The sequence below is a fragment of the Podarcis gaigeae genome, assembly GCF_964106915.1.
Source record: "Podarcis gaigeae genome assembly, chromosome: 9".
NCBI classification, from domain to species: Eukaryota; Metazoa; Chordata; class Lepidosauria; order Squamata; family Lacertidae; genus Podarcis; species Podarcis gaigeae.
In genome coordinates, this window is record NC_139685.1 from 69,883,240 (window position 1) to 69,901,393 (window position 18,154).

The 18,154-nt window shown below is 47.0% G+C and overlaps 1 protein-coding gene across 7 annotated transcripts in view; it reads right to left on the reverse strand.

Annotated features, from left to right (window-relative positions):
• SHROOM3 (shroom family member 3) overlaps positions 1-18,154 on the reverse strand; it is a 208,949-nt gene that overhangs the window by 15,462 nt on the left and 175,333 nt on the right. For all 7 annotated transcript variants that reach the window (XM_083756224.1, XM_083756229.1, XM_083756227.1 and 4 more), the window contains 2 exons: positions 8,844-8,975; positions 1,822-5,140 (listed from right to left, as the gene is read on the reverse strand). In XM_083756224.1, the coding sequence (XP_083612350.1) occupies positions 1,822-5,140; positions 8,844-8,975 (3,451 nt within the window). The remainder of the gene's footprint in view (positions 1-1,821; positions 5,141-8,843; positions 8,976-18,154) is intronic.

Below are 18,154 nucleotides of genomic sequence, written 5' to 3' on the forward strand. Positions count from 1 at the left end.
CTGCAGTGTAATTTATAGTCCGTCTGCAGGGAACAGTATATATCCCTTTAAAAAATATATAGCAAGCCAAAAGCTGAGGCACGTCTGCTGCTGCAACAGATAAAAAGGCTTTGGCAAACCTGATTTTTTAAAAAAGGAAACAGGGAACAAGGGGAAAAAAGAGAAGACCCTGTTTTGCTTTAATTGCTACTCTTTCTCTGTCCTCACCCCCTTCACTTGTCCCCTTATTAAAAACATGTTGGGGTTTGCAGGAAAACATTCATATTCAAACCACAGGCTGGCTGCAATTAAATTGACCAGGCCTTGGAGAACCTGTGTGGCCACAGAGGCTTTCAAACCCTCCAATTCAACTTAGTTCTTCCCTCTTTGGTCACATATACACCAAACATTGGCTTCCCTCCAAAAAAACCACAGCCAAGTAGGGACTTGAACCCTGGTCTTCCAGGTCCTAGTCCAACACTCTAACCACTACACTACACTGGCTCCTTAAAATGCCAGCTAGTTCAGCTTCATGCCAGATGTGATTGTAGTGGCTCTCACCGTCAACACAGTTCCACGGAGCGAATTTAAAAGAGCCCAAATGCACGTTGGACACCAAGGATGTTAGCTAGATAACGTGGCACAGCTAGAACATTTGCTTACAAACCAGGGACACATGAGAAAGTTGGTGGTCCACAGCTGCTTAAGCATTTTGCCTCCTTCACTATTTTGCTTTGCTGTTTATTCTGTCCTGTTTTGAAAACATAAGCTTGGTAGGTCTGGTGGTGGCCTGACGAGACAACGTGATACAGCCAGCAGAAGAGCACAGAGAAGCCAGCAGGAGAAAGAAAACAACAAAAGGCCTCAGACTAAGCATTTTGCAATCTGGCAGGGCTCTTGGGCTTTACAAAGAGAAATCTCAGAGCAAATGGTTTTCCAGATTGCCTTATAAAATACCTGGTGGTGGTAATAAGAGGAGAAATGGTTTTTGTGTGGTTTATTCCCTCCAGAAACCCAGTTTTTTCTCTCTAAAAATCCTCAGCAGGCAGAAGGTTTCCCAAGAGTGCTTTTAGCAGTTGGAGGCAGAGCTAAAACTAAAAACGTTAGCCCAAAGCCAATTTAAATTCCATTGTCACCAATAAAACAATATGGCAATCAGTTTGCGGTGTAGGGGGGTATTATAGCACTGGCTTTGAAATGGGGAGACCCAGGGTCAGATTCCCAGGTAGCCCTGTGAGGAGAAAATGAATGGGACACACCCAAAGTTCCCCTTATGTAAATAGAAGGACATTGCGAGATACAGTTTCCCTCAAAAGGAAAAGCAGGGTGCATGTGAATAATAATAAAAAACACCGTGTTTCAGCAAAGATAGGATATACCACCAGCCAAACATTGCACAACCCACCTTTCCTTCTCTGGTCCCATGTAAATGAATAGAGCTGTGGAATAAGAATGCTTCTTCACAATTGCCTCTCATTCCTGTATTGCAGGAAGGGTTGGACTAGATGGCCCTTGGGGTCCCCTCCAACTCTACAATTCTATGGAGAGGTGGGGAGGGAAACCTCCATGCAAGTGTGAAGATTCTCATAGAATGTAGGGGTTATTGTGGCTTTTATACCCACCAAATTCCGCTGCTCAATAGAACCTTTGCAATAATGGATTGAACCCAACTAAGCTATGCTAATAGTAGACCCACTGGAATTAATGCCTCTATGGTAGTCACACCCATTAATTTCAATGGGACCACACTACTTTGAGCAGCACTAACAGTGTCTGCGCTCCAGCATAACCAGGGGGAATGAACAATAGATGGACCAAGGAAGTCCCACATCTTTTACATACCTGGCACATTTTATCCGCTGAGGGAGACGACCTGGATCGGATATGGATGGTGACTGCCTGGTTTTCTGATCTCTCCAGCAAGTCCTCTGCGGAGGCCGACTTCCCGGGCTTCTTGGTGGGTGCCGATCTCTTCTCCAGAACTTGGTCATTAGCGTGGCATGGCTTGGTGCACACGTCAAGATCTGTCTGGGTGCTTTTGGTGAGCTCTGGGTCAGCTCTGCAATCCTGACGCTGGTCTGCTTTCAGCCAACTGGGAAAGGAGCTGCTCCTGCTGCTGTGATTTGGGCTGGTCACCTTCCTGCCCTCAGGTCCGCTGGGATCGAAGCAGCCTGTGAGCCCAGGAGGAAGAGTGACAAAGCCACGCCCCGCTCTAGAGACCGGCTCCAGGGACTCCCGGCGATGGCAAAGACTCTGGTCCTGGAGAGAATTCATGCTGGATGAAGATGAAAGAGACTGCCCCTCTTGGGCACCTGTTTGCGTGCAAGAGGACTGACAGCCCTCCTGAAAAAAGCTGGAGTCTTGGGATGCAGACGAAGGCCGCTTCCCAGTTTTGCGTTCAATGTAATCTGCCAGCGCGTTCTGCTGCAGCTGCTTCAGCTCCGGCTTGGAAAGATTGATGGTGGAGCACGCCTTGTTCTCCCTCTCAAATATCTTGCGGCGGTCAGCCACCGTACTCTCTGGGAAAACAAACTGGAGGACTTTCTTCTGGTGGGAGAAGGGCGAAAGCTCGCTGTCAGACACACCCACTTCGTTCATCTTCTCTGGCTCAGAGTAAGACTTCTTTTTCTGGTCGGGGTTCAGGCGCCTCCTGCCCCCAATGCGTGCCACATGCAGAGGCGCAGGAAGGCTCTCTTTGTTGGGATAATCCAGCTTGGTCTCTGTCGGTGTGATGCTGTGCCTCTCCTTTGGGGTATGGGGAGACGCTGCCATGCTCCTCATCCCAACATGTGCTGAGGCCGGCCTTTGCACACTCCTTCTGGGCTCCTTCCCGCACTGAGGGCTGATGTTGAGGTCCTTGCGGCTGAAGGAGGTGGCCCTCAAAACCTTAGACTGGGCATCTTTGATGCTGTTCCTGTAAGCCCTGCTAAAGGGGAGGTCCAGCTGCGAGCCGTTCGAGTCCTGGGTGCTGTCCTTCCACAACAGCTCTCTCTCGCGCTCCTCTGACAACTGGAAAGCACTTCTGCTTTGGGGCAGCTGCCCAGCCGGTTTCAGTAGCTCGTTTTCAGAGGTCCCGGCCTGATGGTAGATGCTGTGCCATCCTGGCATTGCCACGGCAGCACTTGCTGCCTCCATCTGCTGCTCTGCACCGTGCCAATTAGCCCTCTCTGGTCTGCCAGCCCCACTCTCGCTTGCGCGCTGCATATATGCGGCCGGGTCTGAGCTCCTTGCGCTGGACAGGCGGCTATGATCTCCAAGCAAGTGAAGATGCTCTTGAGAGTTCCGCCTCTTTCGGATGTCCTCAACATGGTTGAGGTTGGACTTGCCTGAGCTGAAATTCTGGATGAAGCTGTTAGGGCTGACACTCTGCAGCCACTGGCCGCCTTGTTCTCGTTGCTCTATCTTGCTGACCTTCTCCAGGACAGAGCACCGGGCCTTCCGAGAGTCCAGTTGCCCATACTGAGAGTTCTGGAGGTTGCTAGAACCCAGCTGGTGAATATTTAAGTCTGACATCTTAGGGGCCATCGGAGAAGAGGGCTCCTTGTACTTTGGCTCCACCCCATGGAAATGCTCTGCGCTGGGAATGGTGTCCTGGTACCCTTCTAAGCTGTGCCACTCGCCATCCTGCCAGTGCCCAGGGATCTGCCCCTTCTCCGCTTGGCTGCTGTAATTCACAAAATGCCACTTGGCACCGGAGTAGCCCTTGCACTGTGGTACCTCCTTCAGATCTGAGCTGTTCTGCAGCTTGCTGCTCTCCGGGATGTTTTGCAAGGAGGAAAAGGCGTGCTGTTTGGCCTTACTGGGGTTCCACTGGTTTTGAGCTGTGGGATCTCTCTGCAGGTTTGCGTTCTTATCTTCCTTCTGCTCCCCTGCCCCGTACCCCTTTGAGTGGCAGATGGCTTTGCTGTCAATCGCATCCCTCGGGTGAGGCAGGCGTGCCTGAGAGCTGTGGTTCGAGTGCTGTGCGTTTCTTGCACTTTCCTGGATCGAAGCTGTGGTCATATACGGCGGGGCCGACTCATCCTGCCTGGGAGATGCAGGGTAGGCTTCGGGATGCATCCTGTACAAGACGAACTTTGCAGCCACGTCTTCCACCTCCTGCTTCTTCCCTGGCGCGTACTCAGGCTGGTAAAAGATGGCAGCCCTGTTCGGCGGGCTTTGGTTTCCGTTCTCGTCCAAGCCAGCATGCTGCCTGCAGGCTGCAACGTTTTCGTACGAGGATGGAGAAGACACAGGGGCGTGTGCGTACCCACTCTCTTTGGCAAGCGCTGGGTAAAGCATCCCGCTGTTGCTTGCGGAAGGGTGAGGAACCTGGGCAAAGTGGGGCTCAGGAGAAGGGACAGGGTAGACACCAGTAGGAAGCAAAGGCTGCCCTGGCTGAGCTGCCTGTGAGTAAACCTGTTTGGGCTTCATGGTGGGACTGCTCTCTGGGCTCTTCTCCATCACAGTGTGGAGCTGTCCTTCTAGGAATGCAGGTTTCTGGAGAAGCCCTGGAGGAGGGGTGCCCTGGCCTAGGTGAGGCCAAGCGCTTTTGGGGTGAGTCCTACAGGACTTCCTGTGTTCAAGGCTGGACCAGGAGCTGGGCCTCTCGTGGTGCCTGGTTGCTGCGTAACTGTCACTACGGGTCGGTGGCATAGGGGGCCCCTTCATATAGTGGCTATCGCTGTCAGACGAGCTCCGAGTTGGTGGTCCCTTGCTGTAGCCATACAACCTGCTGTAGCCGTATCCTTTAGCCTGGGACTCACAGCTTGGCGAAAGAGCAGAGGACTTCACTTCGTATTCCTCCGAAACGCCTCGCTGGGCGTTGTAGACAGTTTTGATGTACCTGATATCGGCCTGCCTCATTCCCCCTTCTTGCGGTCTGCCCCGGAAATGGACGTTCTCCATGGAATAGGACCTCTCCTTGCAGAACGTGGGCGCCAGGTATTCGGGAATGCTGGAGCTGGTTGAGAAAGAGCTGTAGGCGGAATCCCTCTTGCTGTGGAGATGGGCAAGCTGGTCAATACTATTGGTGGATTTGGCTGGCGAAAGGTGGCAAGGTTGATGGGTATACCCCGCAGGGGTATGGTCCAAACTCTCCATGCTTCCCCTAGAGCTGTACTGGTCAGGACTTCTTCTTAAATAGCCATGATCATAGCCGGAGAGATCGCTTGTGGAGGAACTGGAGGAAGGAGCGAGAGAAAGAGAAGCGAAAACCTGTTAACATGAGAGCAAGAGAGAGTCGTACTGGCTTATAAAGGGACTCTGAGGGATATGTTTAGTTTTTAGAGGAAGAGACGAAAACCCATATTTGGGCCTTGTTCTGTTCTTAGTCTGCAGTCATCCTGGTTTGCTGGGAAGGACCGCTTGACATTGCAACACATGTCTCTTATTTATCACTAGGAAGGGAAGGGAAAAAATAGATGGGAGGCAGGTCGCAAGCAGGGGAGGCTTTGCAGGAAAGTCCAAGCATGTCTACTCCACCCTCGCAATCCATCAAAAGCACCCTAAACGTCACCAGAATACCCAGACATCCACGAGTAAGAGACAGAGAGAAAGAGAAAGAGGGTGAAAGGAAGAACAAGAGAGTAAGAGAAGCTTGAGGACGGAGAGGAATTTGCCCCCTCCTCCATGTCTCTCTCTCTCTCTCTCTCTTTTTTTGCTTCTTTTCTTTTTATGGAGGTGAAGGCTATACGCTGGCAGTGTTCCTGGAATCTCCAACTGAACTGGAGACATTTTGTTTGCTGTGAGAAAACTAAACAGACATGACAGGGAAGGAGGCAATGAGGGATGGGGTGGAGATGGGACAGAGAGCAGCGGAACCACAACAGCTTCAATAAGTCCATGGCAAGAGCTTTTCATCATGGACCAAGCTGACGAAAAGTCAAAGGCTGCTCCAGAAAGGATATGACACAGCTATTTGTCAAGGAGGCTCAGTTGCAGGCATAAACCCTCCTGTTGTTGTTGCTGCTGCTGCTGCTATTTGGAGGGAAAGAAGCTGGTTAGGTTGATTCCTTGACATTATTTTGACATTATTGACATTATTTTCCCTCATACAAGCTGATGAAGACGTGTAGGCCTTAAAACCAGCCTGGTTCACTGTCATTATTATTCAGCTACGCAGTGGCTCAAGGGACCCCAGGTCCATGCTGAGTCATTATTCCTCAAGATCAGCAAAATGGGATAATACATTATTTAACTCAAAGGAAGGTGAATCCTTCACACTGACACCAGGAAGCTTAGGAACTACATTTCCCAAAACGCCTGAATGGAGCTGAGACCTCAAGCCTGAGGCCTATGATTGCCACCTCATCCTTTCGGTTAAGAAGTGGGGTGGCAGGGAGGACATGGGTAAACTGTGGGAGAGGAGGGGAAAATAAAAAAATGGTTCTCTTCTGAATGATGCCCACACTCAATCAGCAGTGGGCTTGGTTAATAGAGCTGGGCATTTGAAATTCATTCAAAAATGGCAACCCACAGCCCCAGCCTGGCTCTGGCACAGTCAATTTCCCCTCAGCCCCGTGACAGCATAAACTTGGCCTCCTTAAACCAAGTTGCTCTGGCCACTGAAAACCCCTCAATTTCCTTATAAGCCCATCTGTCGTGTCCCCTGCTGTGACAATGGCAGGGCCTTGGGGAACCAAGGTCTCGTTCACAAATTGCTGTTTGCTCCAATTCAGCAGTAAAGAGCGGGTTTGTGTGGGAAATGCTCCTGGGGGGGAAAAACAAAAGTGCTTAGACGTGAGAGTTTTACAGTATGTGCTAAGAAAGAACAGTGCAAAGTGTGGATGAGCCTTTAGTGTCCCAAGGCCCAACTGTTGCCTGGTTTGTGTTGTTCTCCTGCTCGGCAATATCTTTTCTCATGGGACTTCCTAGCCTAAGGAGAATATCCCCACCACATGGAAGCAAAAACATAAAGGCAAAAGGAAGGATGGGGCAAAGCAACTATCTAGGGACTGAGCTGTTTGCCAAGTGAAGAAGTACAGTGGTACCTCGGGTTAAGAACTTATTCATTCTGGAGGTCCGTTCTTAACCTGAAACTGTTCCTAACCTGAGACACCACTTTAGCTAATAGGGCCTCCCACTGCCCCCACAGCACGATTTCTATTCTCATCCTGAAGCAAGCTTCTTAACCCGAGGTACTATTTCTGAGTTAGCGGAGTCTGTAACTTGAAGCATATGTAACCTGAAGCGTATGTAACCCGAGGTACCACTGTACAGAGAATGAGAAAGAACCAGATAACAGAGAATAAGGAGGAGGAGGAATGGTTTCAACAGAACTGGCCATTTTTCTGGTTTCATTTCCTCAGCCGCTTGTGCCATTTCCTTTCCTTTTTAAGCCAATGATCTCCCGATTTGACCACTCTGGCCCTCACCTATTACCAACAGACAGCGACAGAAGAAGGCTGGCAATCCGACCACTAGATGCCACTGGTGCTCTTCAGTGTTGAAACACCTGGAGCGATGGCTTCTATGCCAGCAGAGATGCGACAACAGAGAGGGCAGAAATCTGGGGCTTGGAACTCTATGAGCTAGGCCATAGCAAAGAATAATTTTTTTAAAAAGGCAGCTCCCTGGGAAGGAATGAATGCCATTGCCAGATGATTTGTGTTGGGTGTCAAGGAGAGAAAGAGAACACACATCTCTGTTGGAAGGGTTTCTTTTTTTGTTTCTTTTTGTAATCCTAGAGTTTCTTCCTGCTTTCCCATCCCATGCTTCCTTTGATCTCAATAAATTACTATTAGTGCCAGTATTTAGGTTTCACAGAGGTCTTGAAATTCCAGCGGCTAAGTTGGGCAGGAGGAAAAGCCACTGTGCTGATGCTGAGATTCGGAATCTGCTACAAAGATGTTCAAGGAGATTGAAAGACTGGGGATTTGTCTATACATCGAAAAAGAAACATCACTAAGAACTTTCCGGTTGTGTTATGTTCCATCTTTAAAAAACATATTCCTGCGCCAAGAAAAGCTGAATTCTGAATCCTGTATGTATTCTGCAAATGGAACACACTTGCAAGGAATAGAGCAAGGGTAGGAAAACTAAGGCCCAGGGGCCGGATCCGGCCCGATCGCCTTCTAAATCCGGCCCACAGACGGTCCAGGAATCAGCGTGTTTTTACATGAGTAGAATGTGTCCTTTTATTTAAAATGCATCTCTGGGTTATTTGCGGGGCCTGCCTGGTGTTTTTACATGAGTGGAATGTGTTCTTTTATTTAAAATGCATCTCTGGGTTATTTGTGGGGCCTGCCTGGTGTTTTTGCATGAGTAGAATGTGTGCTTTTATTTAAAAGGCACCTCTGGGTTATTTGTGGGGCATAGGAATTCGTTCATTTCCTCCCCTTCAAAACACAGTCCGGCCCCCCACAAGGTCTGAGGGACAGTGGACTGGCCCCCTGCTGAAAAAGTTTGCTGATCCCTGGGATAGAGCAAACAGAACAGATGATGCAAAAGAAGCAAATGCATGAAATCTGAATAATGTGTAAAGGCTATAGAAGTCAGAATTTTGATTTTTCTGCCCTTTTTTATTTTTTTTAGTGCAGAGCCTGTAGAATTCTACAATCAGCAGGGAAATCTGGGCAAAGTTCGCTGCTTGATAAATCCTCCACTCCACCACCGCGGCCGCACAGCTTTTGCAAAAAGGGCTGAGGGTGCCTGCCTGTTCAACCTGATACACCTTTGTTTCAGATCCATAAAGGTAGTGCAGCACCTGGCAGAGAAAGCTCAGCAGCTTTTAAAAGACTGTGAGGTGAATGCAGATTACTTCTGAGGATTATGCTCTCAGGGTGCAGCATAAATTGTTCTCTTCCTGGAATGGGAAGCACACAACACACCAATCCTCGGATACAGGGTTGTTGTTGTTTTGGCCAAAATGCTGTGAGACTTACCTGGAATGGTAGGCTTGGTGCCAAGGAGTGCCAATCATGCCAGGAGATATTTGCATCATGCTGAGATCGGGCTGGTTCTCTATGAACTTGGCAGAATGCCAGGAGTGCGGTCGGCCCACAGGGTCGCTTCGTCTGGGAAAAGAACAAAAAGGGGTAAAATAATTAGAGGCAGGAACTTGCTCAGATACCCTGACAGGTGGAGCAGGAGCAATATGATTATTATTTAGCATTTATTCTGTGCCAGTAGCGTGACCCTGTCAAGAATACAAACACGTCACAGTCTCTGCTCCCTAATGTTTATTACATTCTGCTCTGGTGCTATGCATCAGTGTGTTCCACTGAGACCATCCTGTTGAAAAACACACTAACCATTTCATTGGGCCTGGTGCAAGAGGATACCCTAAATGTCAAAAATGTCATTAGATTAATCCTGAGGCTTTGGTGGCAACCTTAAGAGGAATGTGGCTTGGAATCTACTAGAGAGCCTTGCTTCAACCAAGGGTACAGAATCTGTTTCAATCTGAGGGCCACATTCAATCCTGCACAACCTTCTGGGGGCCCGTGCAAGTGGTGGGCAGAGGAACAAGTGCAAATTTTGCCTTTGTGCAGTAGGCTAGTTTCTGCACATGCTCTCACACCCTTCTCTTCGTCCAGGGAAGCAAATCAGAGTTGATAGCACATTGTTGTTGTTCTTTAGTCGTTTAGTCGTGTCCGACTCTTCGCGACCCCATGGACCAGAGCATGCCAGGCACTTCTGTCTTCCGCTGCCTCCCGCAGTTTGGTCAAACTCATGCTGGTAGCTTCAAGAACACTGTCCAACCATCTCGTCCTCCATCGTCCCCTTCTCCTTGTGCCCTCCATCTTTCCCAACATCAGGGTCTTTTCCAGGGAGTCTTCTCTTCTCATGAGGTGGCCAAAGTATTGGAGCCTCAGCTTCAGGATCTGTCCTTCCAGTGAGCAGTCAGGGCTGATTTCCTTCAGAATGGATAGGTTTGATCTTCTTACAGTCCATGGGACTCTCAAGCGTCTCCTCCAGCACCATAATTCAAGAGCATCAATTCTTCTTCAAGAGCATCAAGCCTTCTTTATGGTCCATCTCTCACTTCCATACATTACTACTGGGAAAACCAGTAGCTTTAACTATACGGATCTTTGTTGGCAAGGTGATGTCTCTGCTTTTTAAGATGCTGTCTAGGTTTGTCATTGCTTTTCCCCCAAGAAGCAGGCGTCTTTTCATTTCGTGACTGCTGTCACCATCTGCAGTGATCATGGAGCCCAAGAAAGTAAAATCTCTCACTGCCTCCATTCCCCCCCCCCCATTTGCCAGGAGGTGATTACAGCCAGGTAAAAACACTCTCACAGAGGGTACAAAGAAGGGACAGTAGGGAGTGTGCAGGTCTGTAAATCATGCAGTCCATAGTTGGAGTTTAACTCATTATTTGCAAAAAGACGATCTCCACATACTTGGCTGAGTCAGCCCTAATGCACACAGGAGCTCATTCCCTGTGGGTCTTACTTCATGAAATCAGTTGCCGAGACTAAAAGTCCCCACCTCCCCACAGCTGTCATGTTGCGTCCTCTCCATGGCATTTCCCAAGCAATTGGAGACTGTGCCTGTGTTCAACCAATCTCTCCTCTGCTCCTTTCATGCCTCTCCTGGTTCGGAGAGATGGGAGGGGAGCTTGTCACAGCAGGAGAGGGAGACACCAGTGGCTCGTCTCTGCCTCTTGACCTCCCTCCTCCCACTTGCCAGCTTCAGCTTCTTGACTTCCCCCTGCCACCGACTTCCTCAGCTCACTAAGCCCTGTTTCCCCTTCAGCTTCTGACACTTCCTTCTCCCTCTGACCGCTCATCATCATCTCACAACCACTCCCTGAGGTCTGAGCCTTCTTCCCTTGCTGGTTCCCCAGCTGGTTCCTCCCACCATTTCTCTGCATTCAACCAGTCCATGACAGTGTGGCTGGTGTGTGTGTGTGTGTGTGTGTGTGTGTGTGTGTGTGTGTGTGTGAACTGAAAAGGATATACCAAGAGCTCTGGCCAAAAGTTTCAATACAAGGAATAATTCCTACTCGAGAGTTGAAAAGAAAAACGTGTATATTCTGCTAAGAATAACAGTTTTAAACTAATAGTAAATTTAAACACAACGTATACGTGCGACAGTTTTAAAATAATAGTAAATTTAAACACAACGTTTAAGTGCAGAAATAATGTAGTTTCAAATATGCAGTGATATAGTATAAAGGTACATAAAATACCAGTACATAACAATTGTTTTATACAAGTCTCAATGGCAGTCAAAAAGAGTCCATATTATATAAAGTCAGAATAAAGAATCAAATAGGGCCAAAAAGAAGTATCCGGAGTATGAATTAGATGTACGACTCAGTAGTGGTGACCAGGACAGGGCCCTGTTTCGGAGTAAATGCATTCTTCAGCTGGTAATATCAAATATTATGTCAAAATAGATCAAGGTTCTCCAATACCATAAATCATAAATATATTTATACTCCGGATACTTCTTTTTGGCCCTATTTGATTCTTTATTCTGACTTTATATAATATGGACTCTTTTTGACTGCCACTGAGACTTGTATAAAACAATTGTTATGTACTGGTATTTTATGTACCTTTATACTATATCACTGCATATTTGAAACTACATTATTTCTGCACTTAAACGTTGTGTTTAAATTTACTATTATTTTAAAACTGTCGCACGTATACGTTGTGTTTAAATTTACTATTAGTTTAAAACTGTTATTCTTAGCAGAATATACACGTTTTTCTTTTCAACTCTCGAGTAGGAATTATTCCTTGTATTGAAACTTTTGACCAGAGCTCTTGGTATATCCTTTTGTGTGTGTGTGTGTGTGTGTGTGTGTGTGTGCATGGCCTGGGGAGGGTCCAAAGAGCCAGGCAGGCAGGATTGGAGCATCACGTGTGGTCTCTGGACCTGAAGCTCCCCACCCCTGCTTCAGACTGATGTTGACAATGCACGTGACACCATCAACATTGGGTTAGGCTTAAGTTTCATTTAAAAACAGGGGAAGGGAAAGATCACGGGAGAGGGTGACCAGATATACAGGAGACACAATCCCTTTGTGGGTTGTTAGTTCCCTCCATGCAAGTAGAACCGCAAAAGGGAGCAGGGATATCTTCACTAACCCTGCCCCACTGTTACACCCACATGCTCAGACCTCCACCCTCCGTGCATTGGAGAGTGAACATCTGCAACAGGGAATCTGCTCTCCATGGGATTAAGAACCATGTTGGTGTTGAGCCTCCATGAGTACAACTGTCTAATGGGCACAGACATGCAATGGAGGCAGAAGGGCAAGCTAGCATATCCTGCTCTCCCCGACGTGATTCTAATCACACGGGGGAATTGAATACCTACACAACAGGGTTAAAGAATAAAGGAAAGCACGGTTATACTGAAGCACAATGAAGTACATGAAATAATAATTTGTACCCTGCCCATCAGACAGAACAAGGAAGATGCAAATAAGGCAGTAAAACGCTGAACTGGTTGCTATCATTACACTGAGAAATTTCATGGTCTCGATGGAAAACCAGCCCATTAACCCAATTCATGTGGAAAACTAGTCAGAGGTATATAGTTTCTGATAATGCTTCTTTCAACAACCTGCATTAGAATTCTGGCAAATGAGAAGAAGACTGGAAGAAGTTTAAGGAATATTTGAAAAAAATATGTTAATATTTAAACCTTAGAATAGCTTTGGAAGTGGATATAGGCTGTAGGGTTAGAAGTAGAAGATTGGGTTTTTTAAAATAGTATTATTTGTAAGTGATAAAATGTGAAGTTATTTTAAGTGTGATAAAAAAAAGATGGTCAGAAATTATGATATATGTAAACTGCTAAAGATGAAGTAAAATGAAAATCAGATAGGTGGGACTTGGGGAAGCCCACTTAACAATGTTTAGAAAAATAAGGCTATGGCAAGAATTTGTTTGTATTGTTTGTCTTTTCTGTTTGTGTTTTTTATTTGTGTTATAAAATGAATAAAATTTTTTTTGGGGGAAATAGAATTCTGGCAAATGCATCTTTTCTCATCATGACACGGGGCAAGCTACGTATGCCCACATTCTCTGCTGTGGTTCGTGGGACAGGAGCCCTTGCCTGCCCATAGCTGTCAACTTACAGATTTGAAAATAAGGGGCCAGCAGCCTTGAAAATAAGGGATCAGCAGCCAAAATATGGGATTTTCCAAGCACAGGTATGTTCAACTTCTGAGCCCCTCCAAGCCAAAGGAAGAAAGCCCAGCCAGCTGCCAAGCGAAGCCTCAAGCGGTGGTTCCCACAGCACAGCAACCCGGCAAAGGGGATGCAGCAAGGAAAATCACCGTCACCTCTTCGCTGGGAAGCGCTGAGCAAAGGCGAGTCCCCAGGCAACGTGGCCGATTTGATCAGCACAAGGCATGCAAGCTCCACCCCCCAGTCATTCTTAGACTCCTTATTGGGTGAGCAACGCAGCCAAGCAACACAGTTGGAGCCTACCTCCTCCCTGGCCGGCAGGGAGGGAGGGAGAGGAGCTGCTTCCTTTGAAACCCGGGGAATTTAAGGGACATCATCAATAAGGGACAGCAGTGGGTCACAGCGCTGGGATAAGGGAGTTTCCCGCCAAATAAGGGACGGCTGACAGCTATGTGCCTGCCTCTGCAGCTGCTCACCAAGAGGAGGGGAAAGCTGCATATATATATGGTAAAAACTAAGCAAACTTTCATTTTTGCAGGCTGGGCCTGAAAAAGTCACAGACTAGGAAGGGGAAGCGTTTTCACTGCCTCTACTGGTGGCTTCTAACCCTGCTCAGTTTCTTAACAACTCACTGTTGCAAGGTGATTCCTAAACAGTGCGGGTTGTGAGAGAATTACATTCAAACAATGAGCATAAAAGAGGGTGCCTGTTGCACCTCTGAGTGATTTACTGATCTGGGTCATTATTTGTCAGGCCAGCCTCTACTGGGTGTGGGTAATTTCTCTGCATGAAGGATCATGCATTCACTCCCAAAGAGCAAACACCACAGTTGTCTGCTTTCGGAGGCAACAGACACAGTTCACTGACTCATGCAGAAACTCAGTGACTGTTTCATTTTTCTGAATGTAGGTAGCTCTTACTCTTAAGATACTCCCAAGTGCCACCTGTTTCAGTTATAAGAATGAGAAGGATGCACCAACAGCTTTTATCTGCTTAATTTTTCATCCAAACTATTGTTATCCACGTCCAGAAAGAATTGCAGAGATTGAGAGAGAGGATCTAAATACTTTGCATAGTAAACATGCTTTCTAGCTGGGAAACAGAGCCCAAGTCTTTGGGTTTCATGAGCCTTTTTGAATACCACCAAAAGAATGAGATTCTCTTACTCCTCACCACCCGCCTCTGTTGACAGAATCATATTAGTAAGGGGTGAAGGTTCCTAAGAGGAGCTGCACAAATTAAATATCATATATAGGTGCCTTTCAGACAGAGGCCCCTTGTAGCCTCCTTTGCCAAGAAAACAAGGAAACTGAATGCCGTAGGCTAGGAGGCAGACAGAATGGGATTTAACTCAGCAATTCACAGCCTGATCTTCAGAGAGACCCTCAAGATGTCTCCACGCAGCACACAGAGAGGCCAGAGGGATTTAAAGATTTCTTTGTAGTTCTGGTCAAATCAAAACCTAGGACATTCTCATTTCTTGCTTGAGAAAGCACATTGTCTGACAGAAATAAAACACCCTCCCCCCTTGAAGCAGCCAGCAACTGGCTTCTGAGAGCAGCCTTGCCAGGGTTTGGTTTTATTTTATTTTTTAAAGCCTGCAATATTTTTAAAGCACTTCAGCCAAACAGCCCCAGAACAAAGTAATCCAGTAAATAATTAAGCTGTGGACCTGAACCAAGAGACAAGTATAAATAGCTGCGGGGCAAAGCTTTGCATTGTGTCTATAGCCTACCTCTGTTCGGAAAATGTGGATTAAGTGTCATGCGATGAGTGCTGTGATTTCCAAACAGGCCAGAACTTCCTCCTGTTGCAAAGGTTTGAGCTGTGTTTGTCTGAATAGGTGTGGCGTCGTTTGGTCTTTGGTGGATTGAGGAGGAGGAAAACGTAGGCAGTTCTACCTGGTAGTCAACAGAAACCTCTCATTGACTTCAAAATGACAGATCTGCATGTAACCAGTCCTCAGCTATTGCCCTTCAACTGCATAAGCAGAATTGGGGTGAAGGGTAAATGGGAGAAAGAGGAAAGTAAAATGATGCTCTCAGAATTACAGGTCCTTATGTCTGGGGTGTATCAGTTAGCAATCCAAAGTTTGATCCTGTTTGGTTTTAAGGATTAGAACAAACCAGAGTCTCCCCACCTGTATGCAACAGGAAACTGTGATTTAGTTCAATATGGAACTGGAAACATTCATGGTCCTCCTCGCCACCACAAATGAGGAAAGGGGAAGGGAAGCTCCCAGGATCGAGGCTTGCTTTGGCTCTTCTGCAGAAATCTAACAATGGTTTAGAGCAGAGCATAATCTGAACTGATAATCTAGATCTGAGGTGGGGAACCTGCAGCTTTTCATATAAATAAATAAATAATTTATATCCCGCCCTCCCCAGCCGAAGCTGGGCTCAGAGCGGCTAACAACAGTAAAATAATACAACATTCTAAAATCATTTCATTATAAAATCAGTTCAAATCAAATTAGTGGCAACCATTGGGCTAGAGTTCTGTGAGGATTGCCAAAGGAGGGGGTCAGGCTGTGCCTTGGCCAAAGGCCTGGTGGAACAGCTCCGTCTTGCAGGCCCTGCGGAAAGATGTCAGGTCCTGCAGGGCCCTAGTCTCTTGTGACAGAGCGTTCCACCAGATGGGAGCCACAGCCGAAAAAGCCCTGGCTCTGGTTGAGGCCAGCCTAACCTCCCTGTGGCCCGAGACCTCCAATATGTTTTTGTTTGAAGACCGTAAGGTCCTCCGTGGGACATACCAGGAGAGGCGGTCCCGTAGGTACAAGGGTCCTAGGCCATTGAGGTGTTGTTGAGGCTGCCACTCCATCATCCCTGTCTGTTGGCCATGCTGGTTGGGGCTGAACGGGACTGGAGAGTTAACAACACGTGGTGGCCTGCAGTTTCTTCACCCTTGATCTAGCTAGCAGCTCTATAGAATTTCCAGATTTTATATTTTCAAAAATGGGCAATTGGCTGTTGTGTGTTTCTTCACCCCAGCCTTCCTAGATGTAACCTAAAACCTGTCCAGCACTTAGGAGAGACTAATCTATTAAGTCTGCTAGTGCCTTCCACATCCCGGCTGCATACACATACATTTAAAGCACATGACTTCACCATAAAGGAATCGTGGAAACTGTAGTTTACCCCTCACAGTTCCAATTCCCAGCACCCTTAACAAACTACATTTCCCTGAATTCGGGGGGCAGGGGGAAGCCATGTGCTTCAAATTTATATTGTAAACTGCCCTCTGACCCTCAGAGAAGGGCCGTGTGGAAATTTAATAAATAATAATAATAATAATAATAATAATAATAATAATAATAATAAATGTAAGATGTGTGTACACAGTCTCCATCTTATGAGTGTGAACTTCATTTCCTTAGTACCATGGCAGCTTTATTTGTTCTGCCTCTACTGTACTACGTGCCACTTTGCTTGGTACTCAACCAAGTGAAGAGCCAGTGTGGTATAGTGGCTAAGAGCGGTAGTCTCGTAATCTGGTGAACCGGGTTCGCGTCTCCGCTCTTCCACATGCAGCTGCTGGGTGACCTTGGGCTAGTCACACTTCTCTGAAAGTCTCTCAGCCTCACTCACCTCACAGAGTGTTTGTTGTGGGGGAGGAAGGGAAAGGAGAATGTTAGCCGCTTTGGGACTCCTTCGGGTAGTGATAAAGCGGGATATCAAATCCAAACTCTTCCTCCTCCTCCTCCTCCTCCTCCTCCTCCTCCTCCTCCTCTTCTTCTTCTTCTTCTTCTTTAGAGAACTTTAAAGCTTGCTGTGGCTATTTGGGGAATTTTGAACGGCCTAATAATGGTATTGCTCTCGTATGGATTTTGGAGCCTGAACTGTGTTTCAGTGCCGTGGCAAAACTGTGGTGAAACTGAATCAAATGCTGGTGCATAAAGTGAGCAACTGAGTCACAGAACAGAAGTAATCAGAGCACAAGTCTGTCGCAGGGCATCTGTGATGCAGACAGATTAAGCAGGACCAACTAATCTGCCACAATGACTTTTTTCCTTCTTCTTTTCACGTTAAGAAAACCAGCAGCAATATAAACAACTATGCCGTGAAATTTCATTCTTTTCTCATGCACGAAGTGGTTAATGCAAATTAACAGAAGTGGAAGGAAAGCTAAACCGAAGACAACCTATGTTTATTAAGTAGATTCTATGCTGTAACAGAATGTACCTTCCTGTACAGCCACATCAACAATAGCAAACACAGACTCTGGGCCAAGTGAATCAACACACTCCAGCTGAGATATTTTGCTTCAGCCACATCAGTTAGATATAGACTCTCTCTCTCTCTCTCTCTCTTTCTCTCTCTCTGTGTGTGTGTGTGTACACGAGTTTTTCTCTTTCTCTTTCACTTTCTCTCTTGCTCTCCGAAGAAATATTTAGGAGTCAGATACCCATGCTGATCTACTGAAAATCACCCTAAGGTATACACCCTGATCTATCTTTTGCCCACCGCAGCTTTAATTTATAAAATGGCTAGTATTGCTTCTGAACAACTTGACCCAAGGAACTGCATGCAAGGCGACACTTCTGGTCTGGCAGCTGTCCTTCTCAGCATGAACTGGGAAGATACCTCAGAGGCCTCTGTTAATACTACATCCCCGGGGTGAAGACTTCAAGGTCTAAGGTGGAAGGTGTGTATGTACCCAAGACCATTTTTCACATTTAAGATATTGCTGTTCCACACACTGGTTTGCTTGACCGCTTGCTTTTGAATATGTGTGCTAAATGCAGAGCAGAAAGCAGATTCGCCATATTTAAATCCAGTGGGTATTATCTAGCCAAGGCAGCAATTGCATTCCATTTGCAAAAGCAGCAAATGGGAGAGTAAAAAAGCAACCCCATTTAAGCAACTTGTGTGAAAGTGACCTTACATCCTAATCTGTAGCTGTGTTCACTGCAGCAAGGCTAGGGAAGTAAGTCCTTCTGAGATCAGCAGGCTTCCTCCTGAGTAAATGAATTTATGGAGCAGGCATATTTTCACCCAGGAGGGACGCAGGTGGCGCTGTGGGTTAAAGCCTCAGCGCCTAGGACTTGCCGATCGAAAGGTCGGCGGTTCGAATCCCTGCGGCGGGGTGCGCTCCCG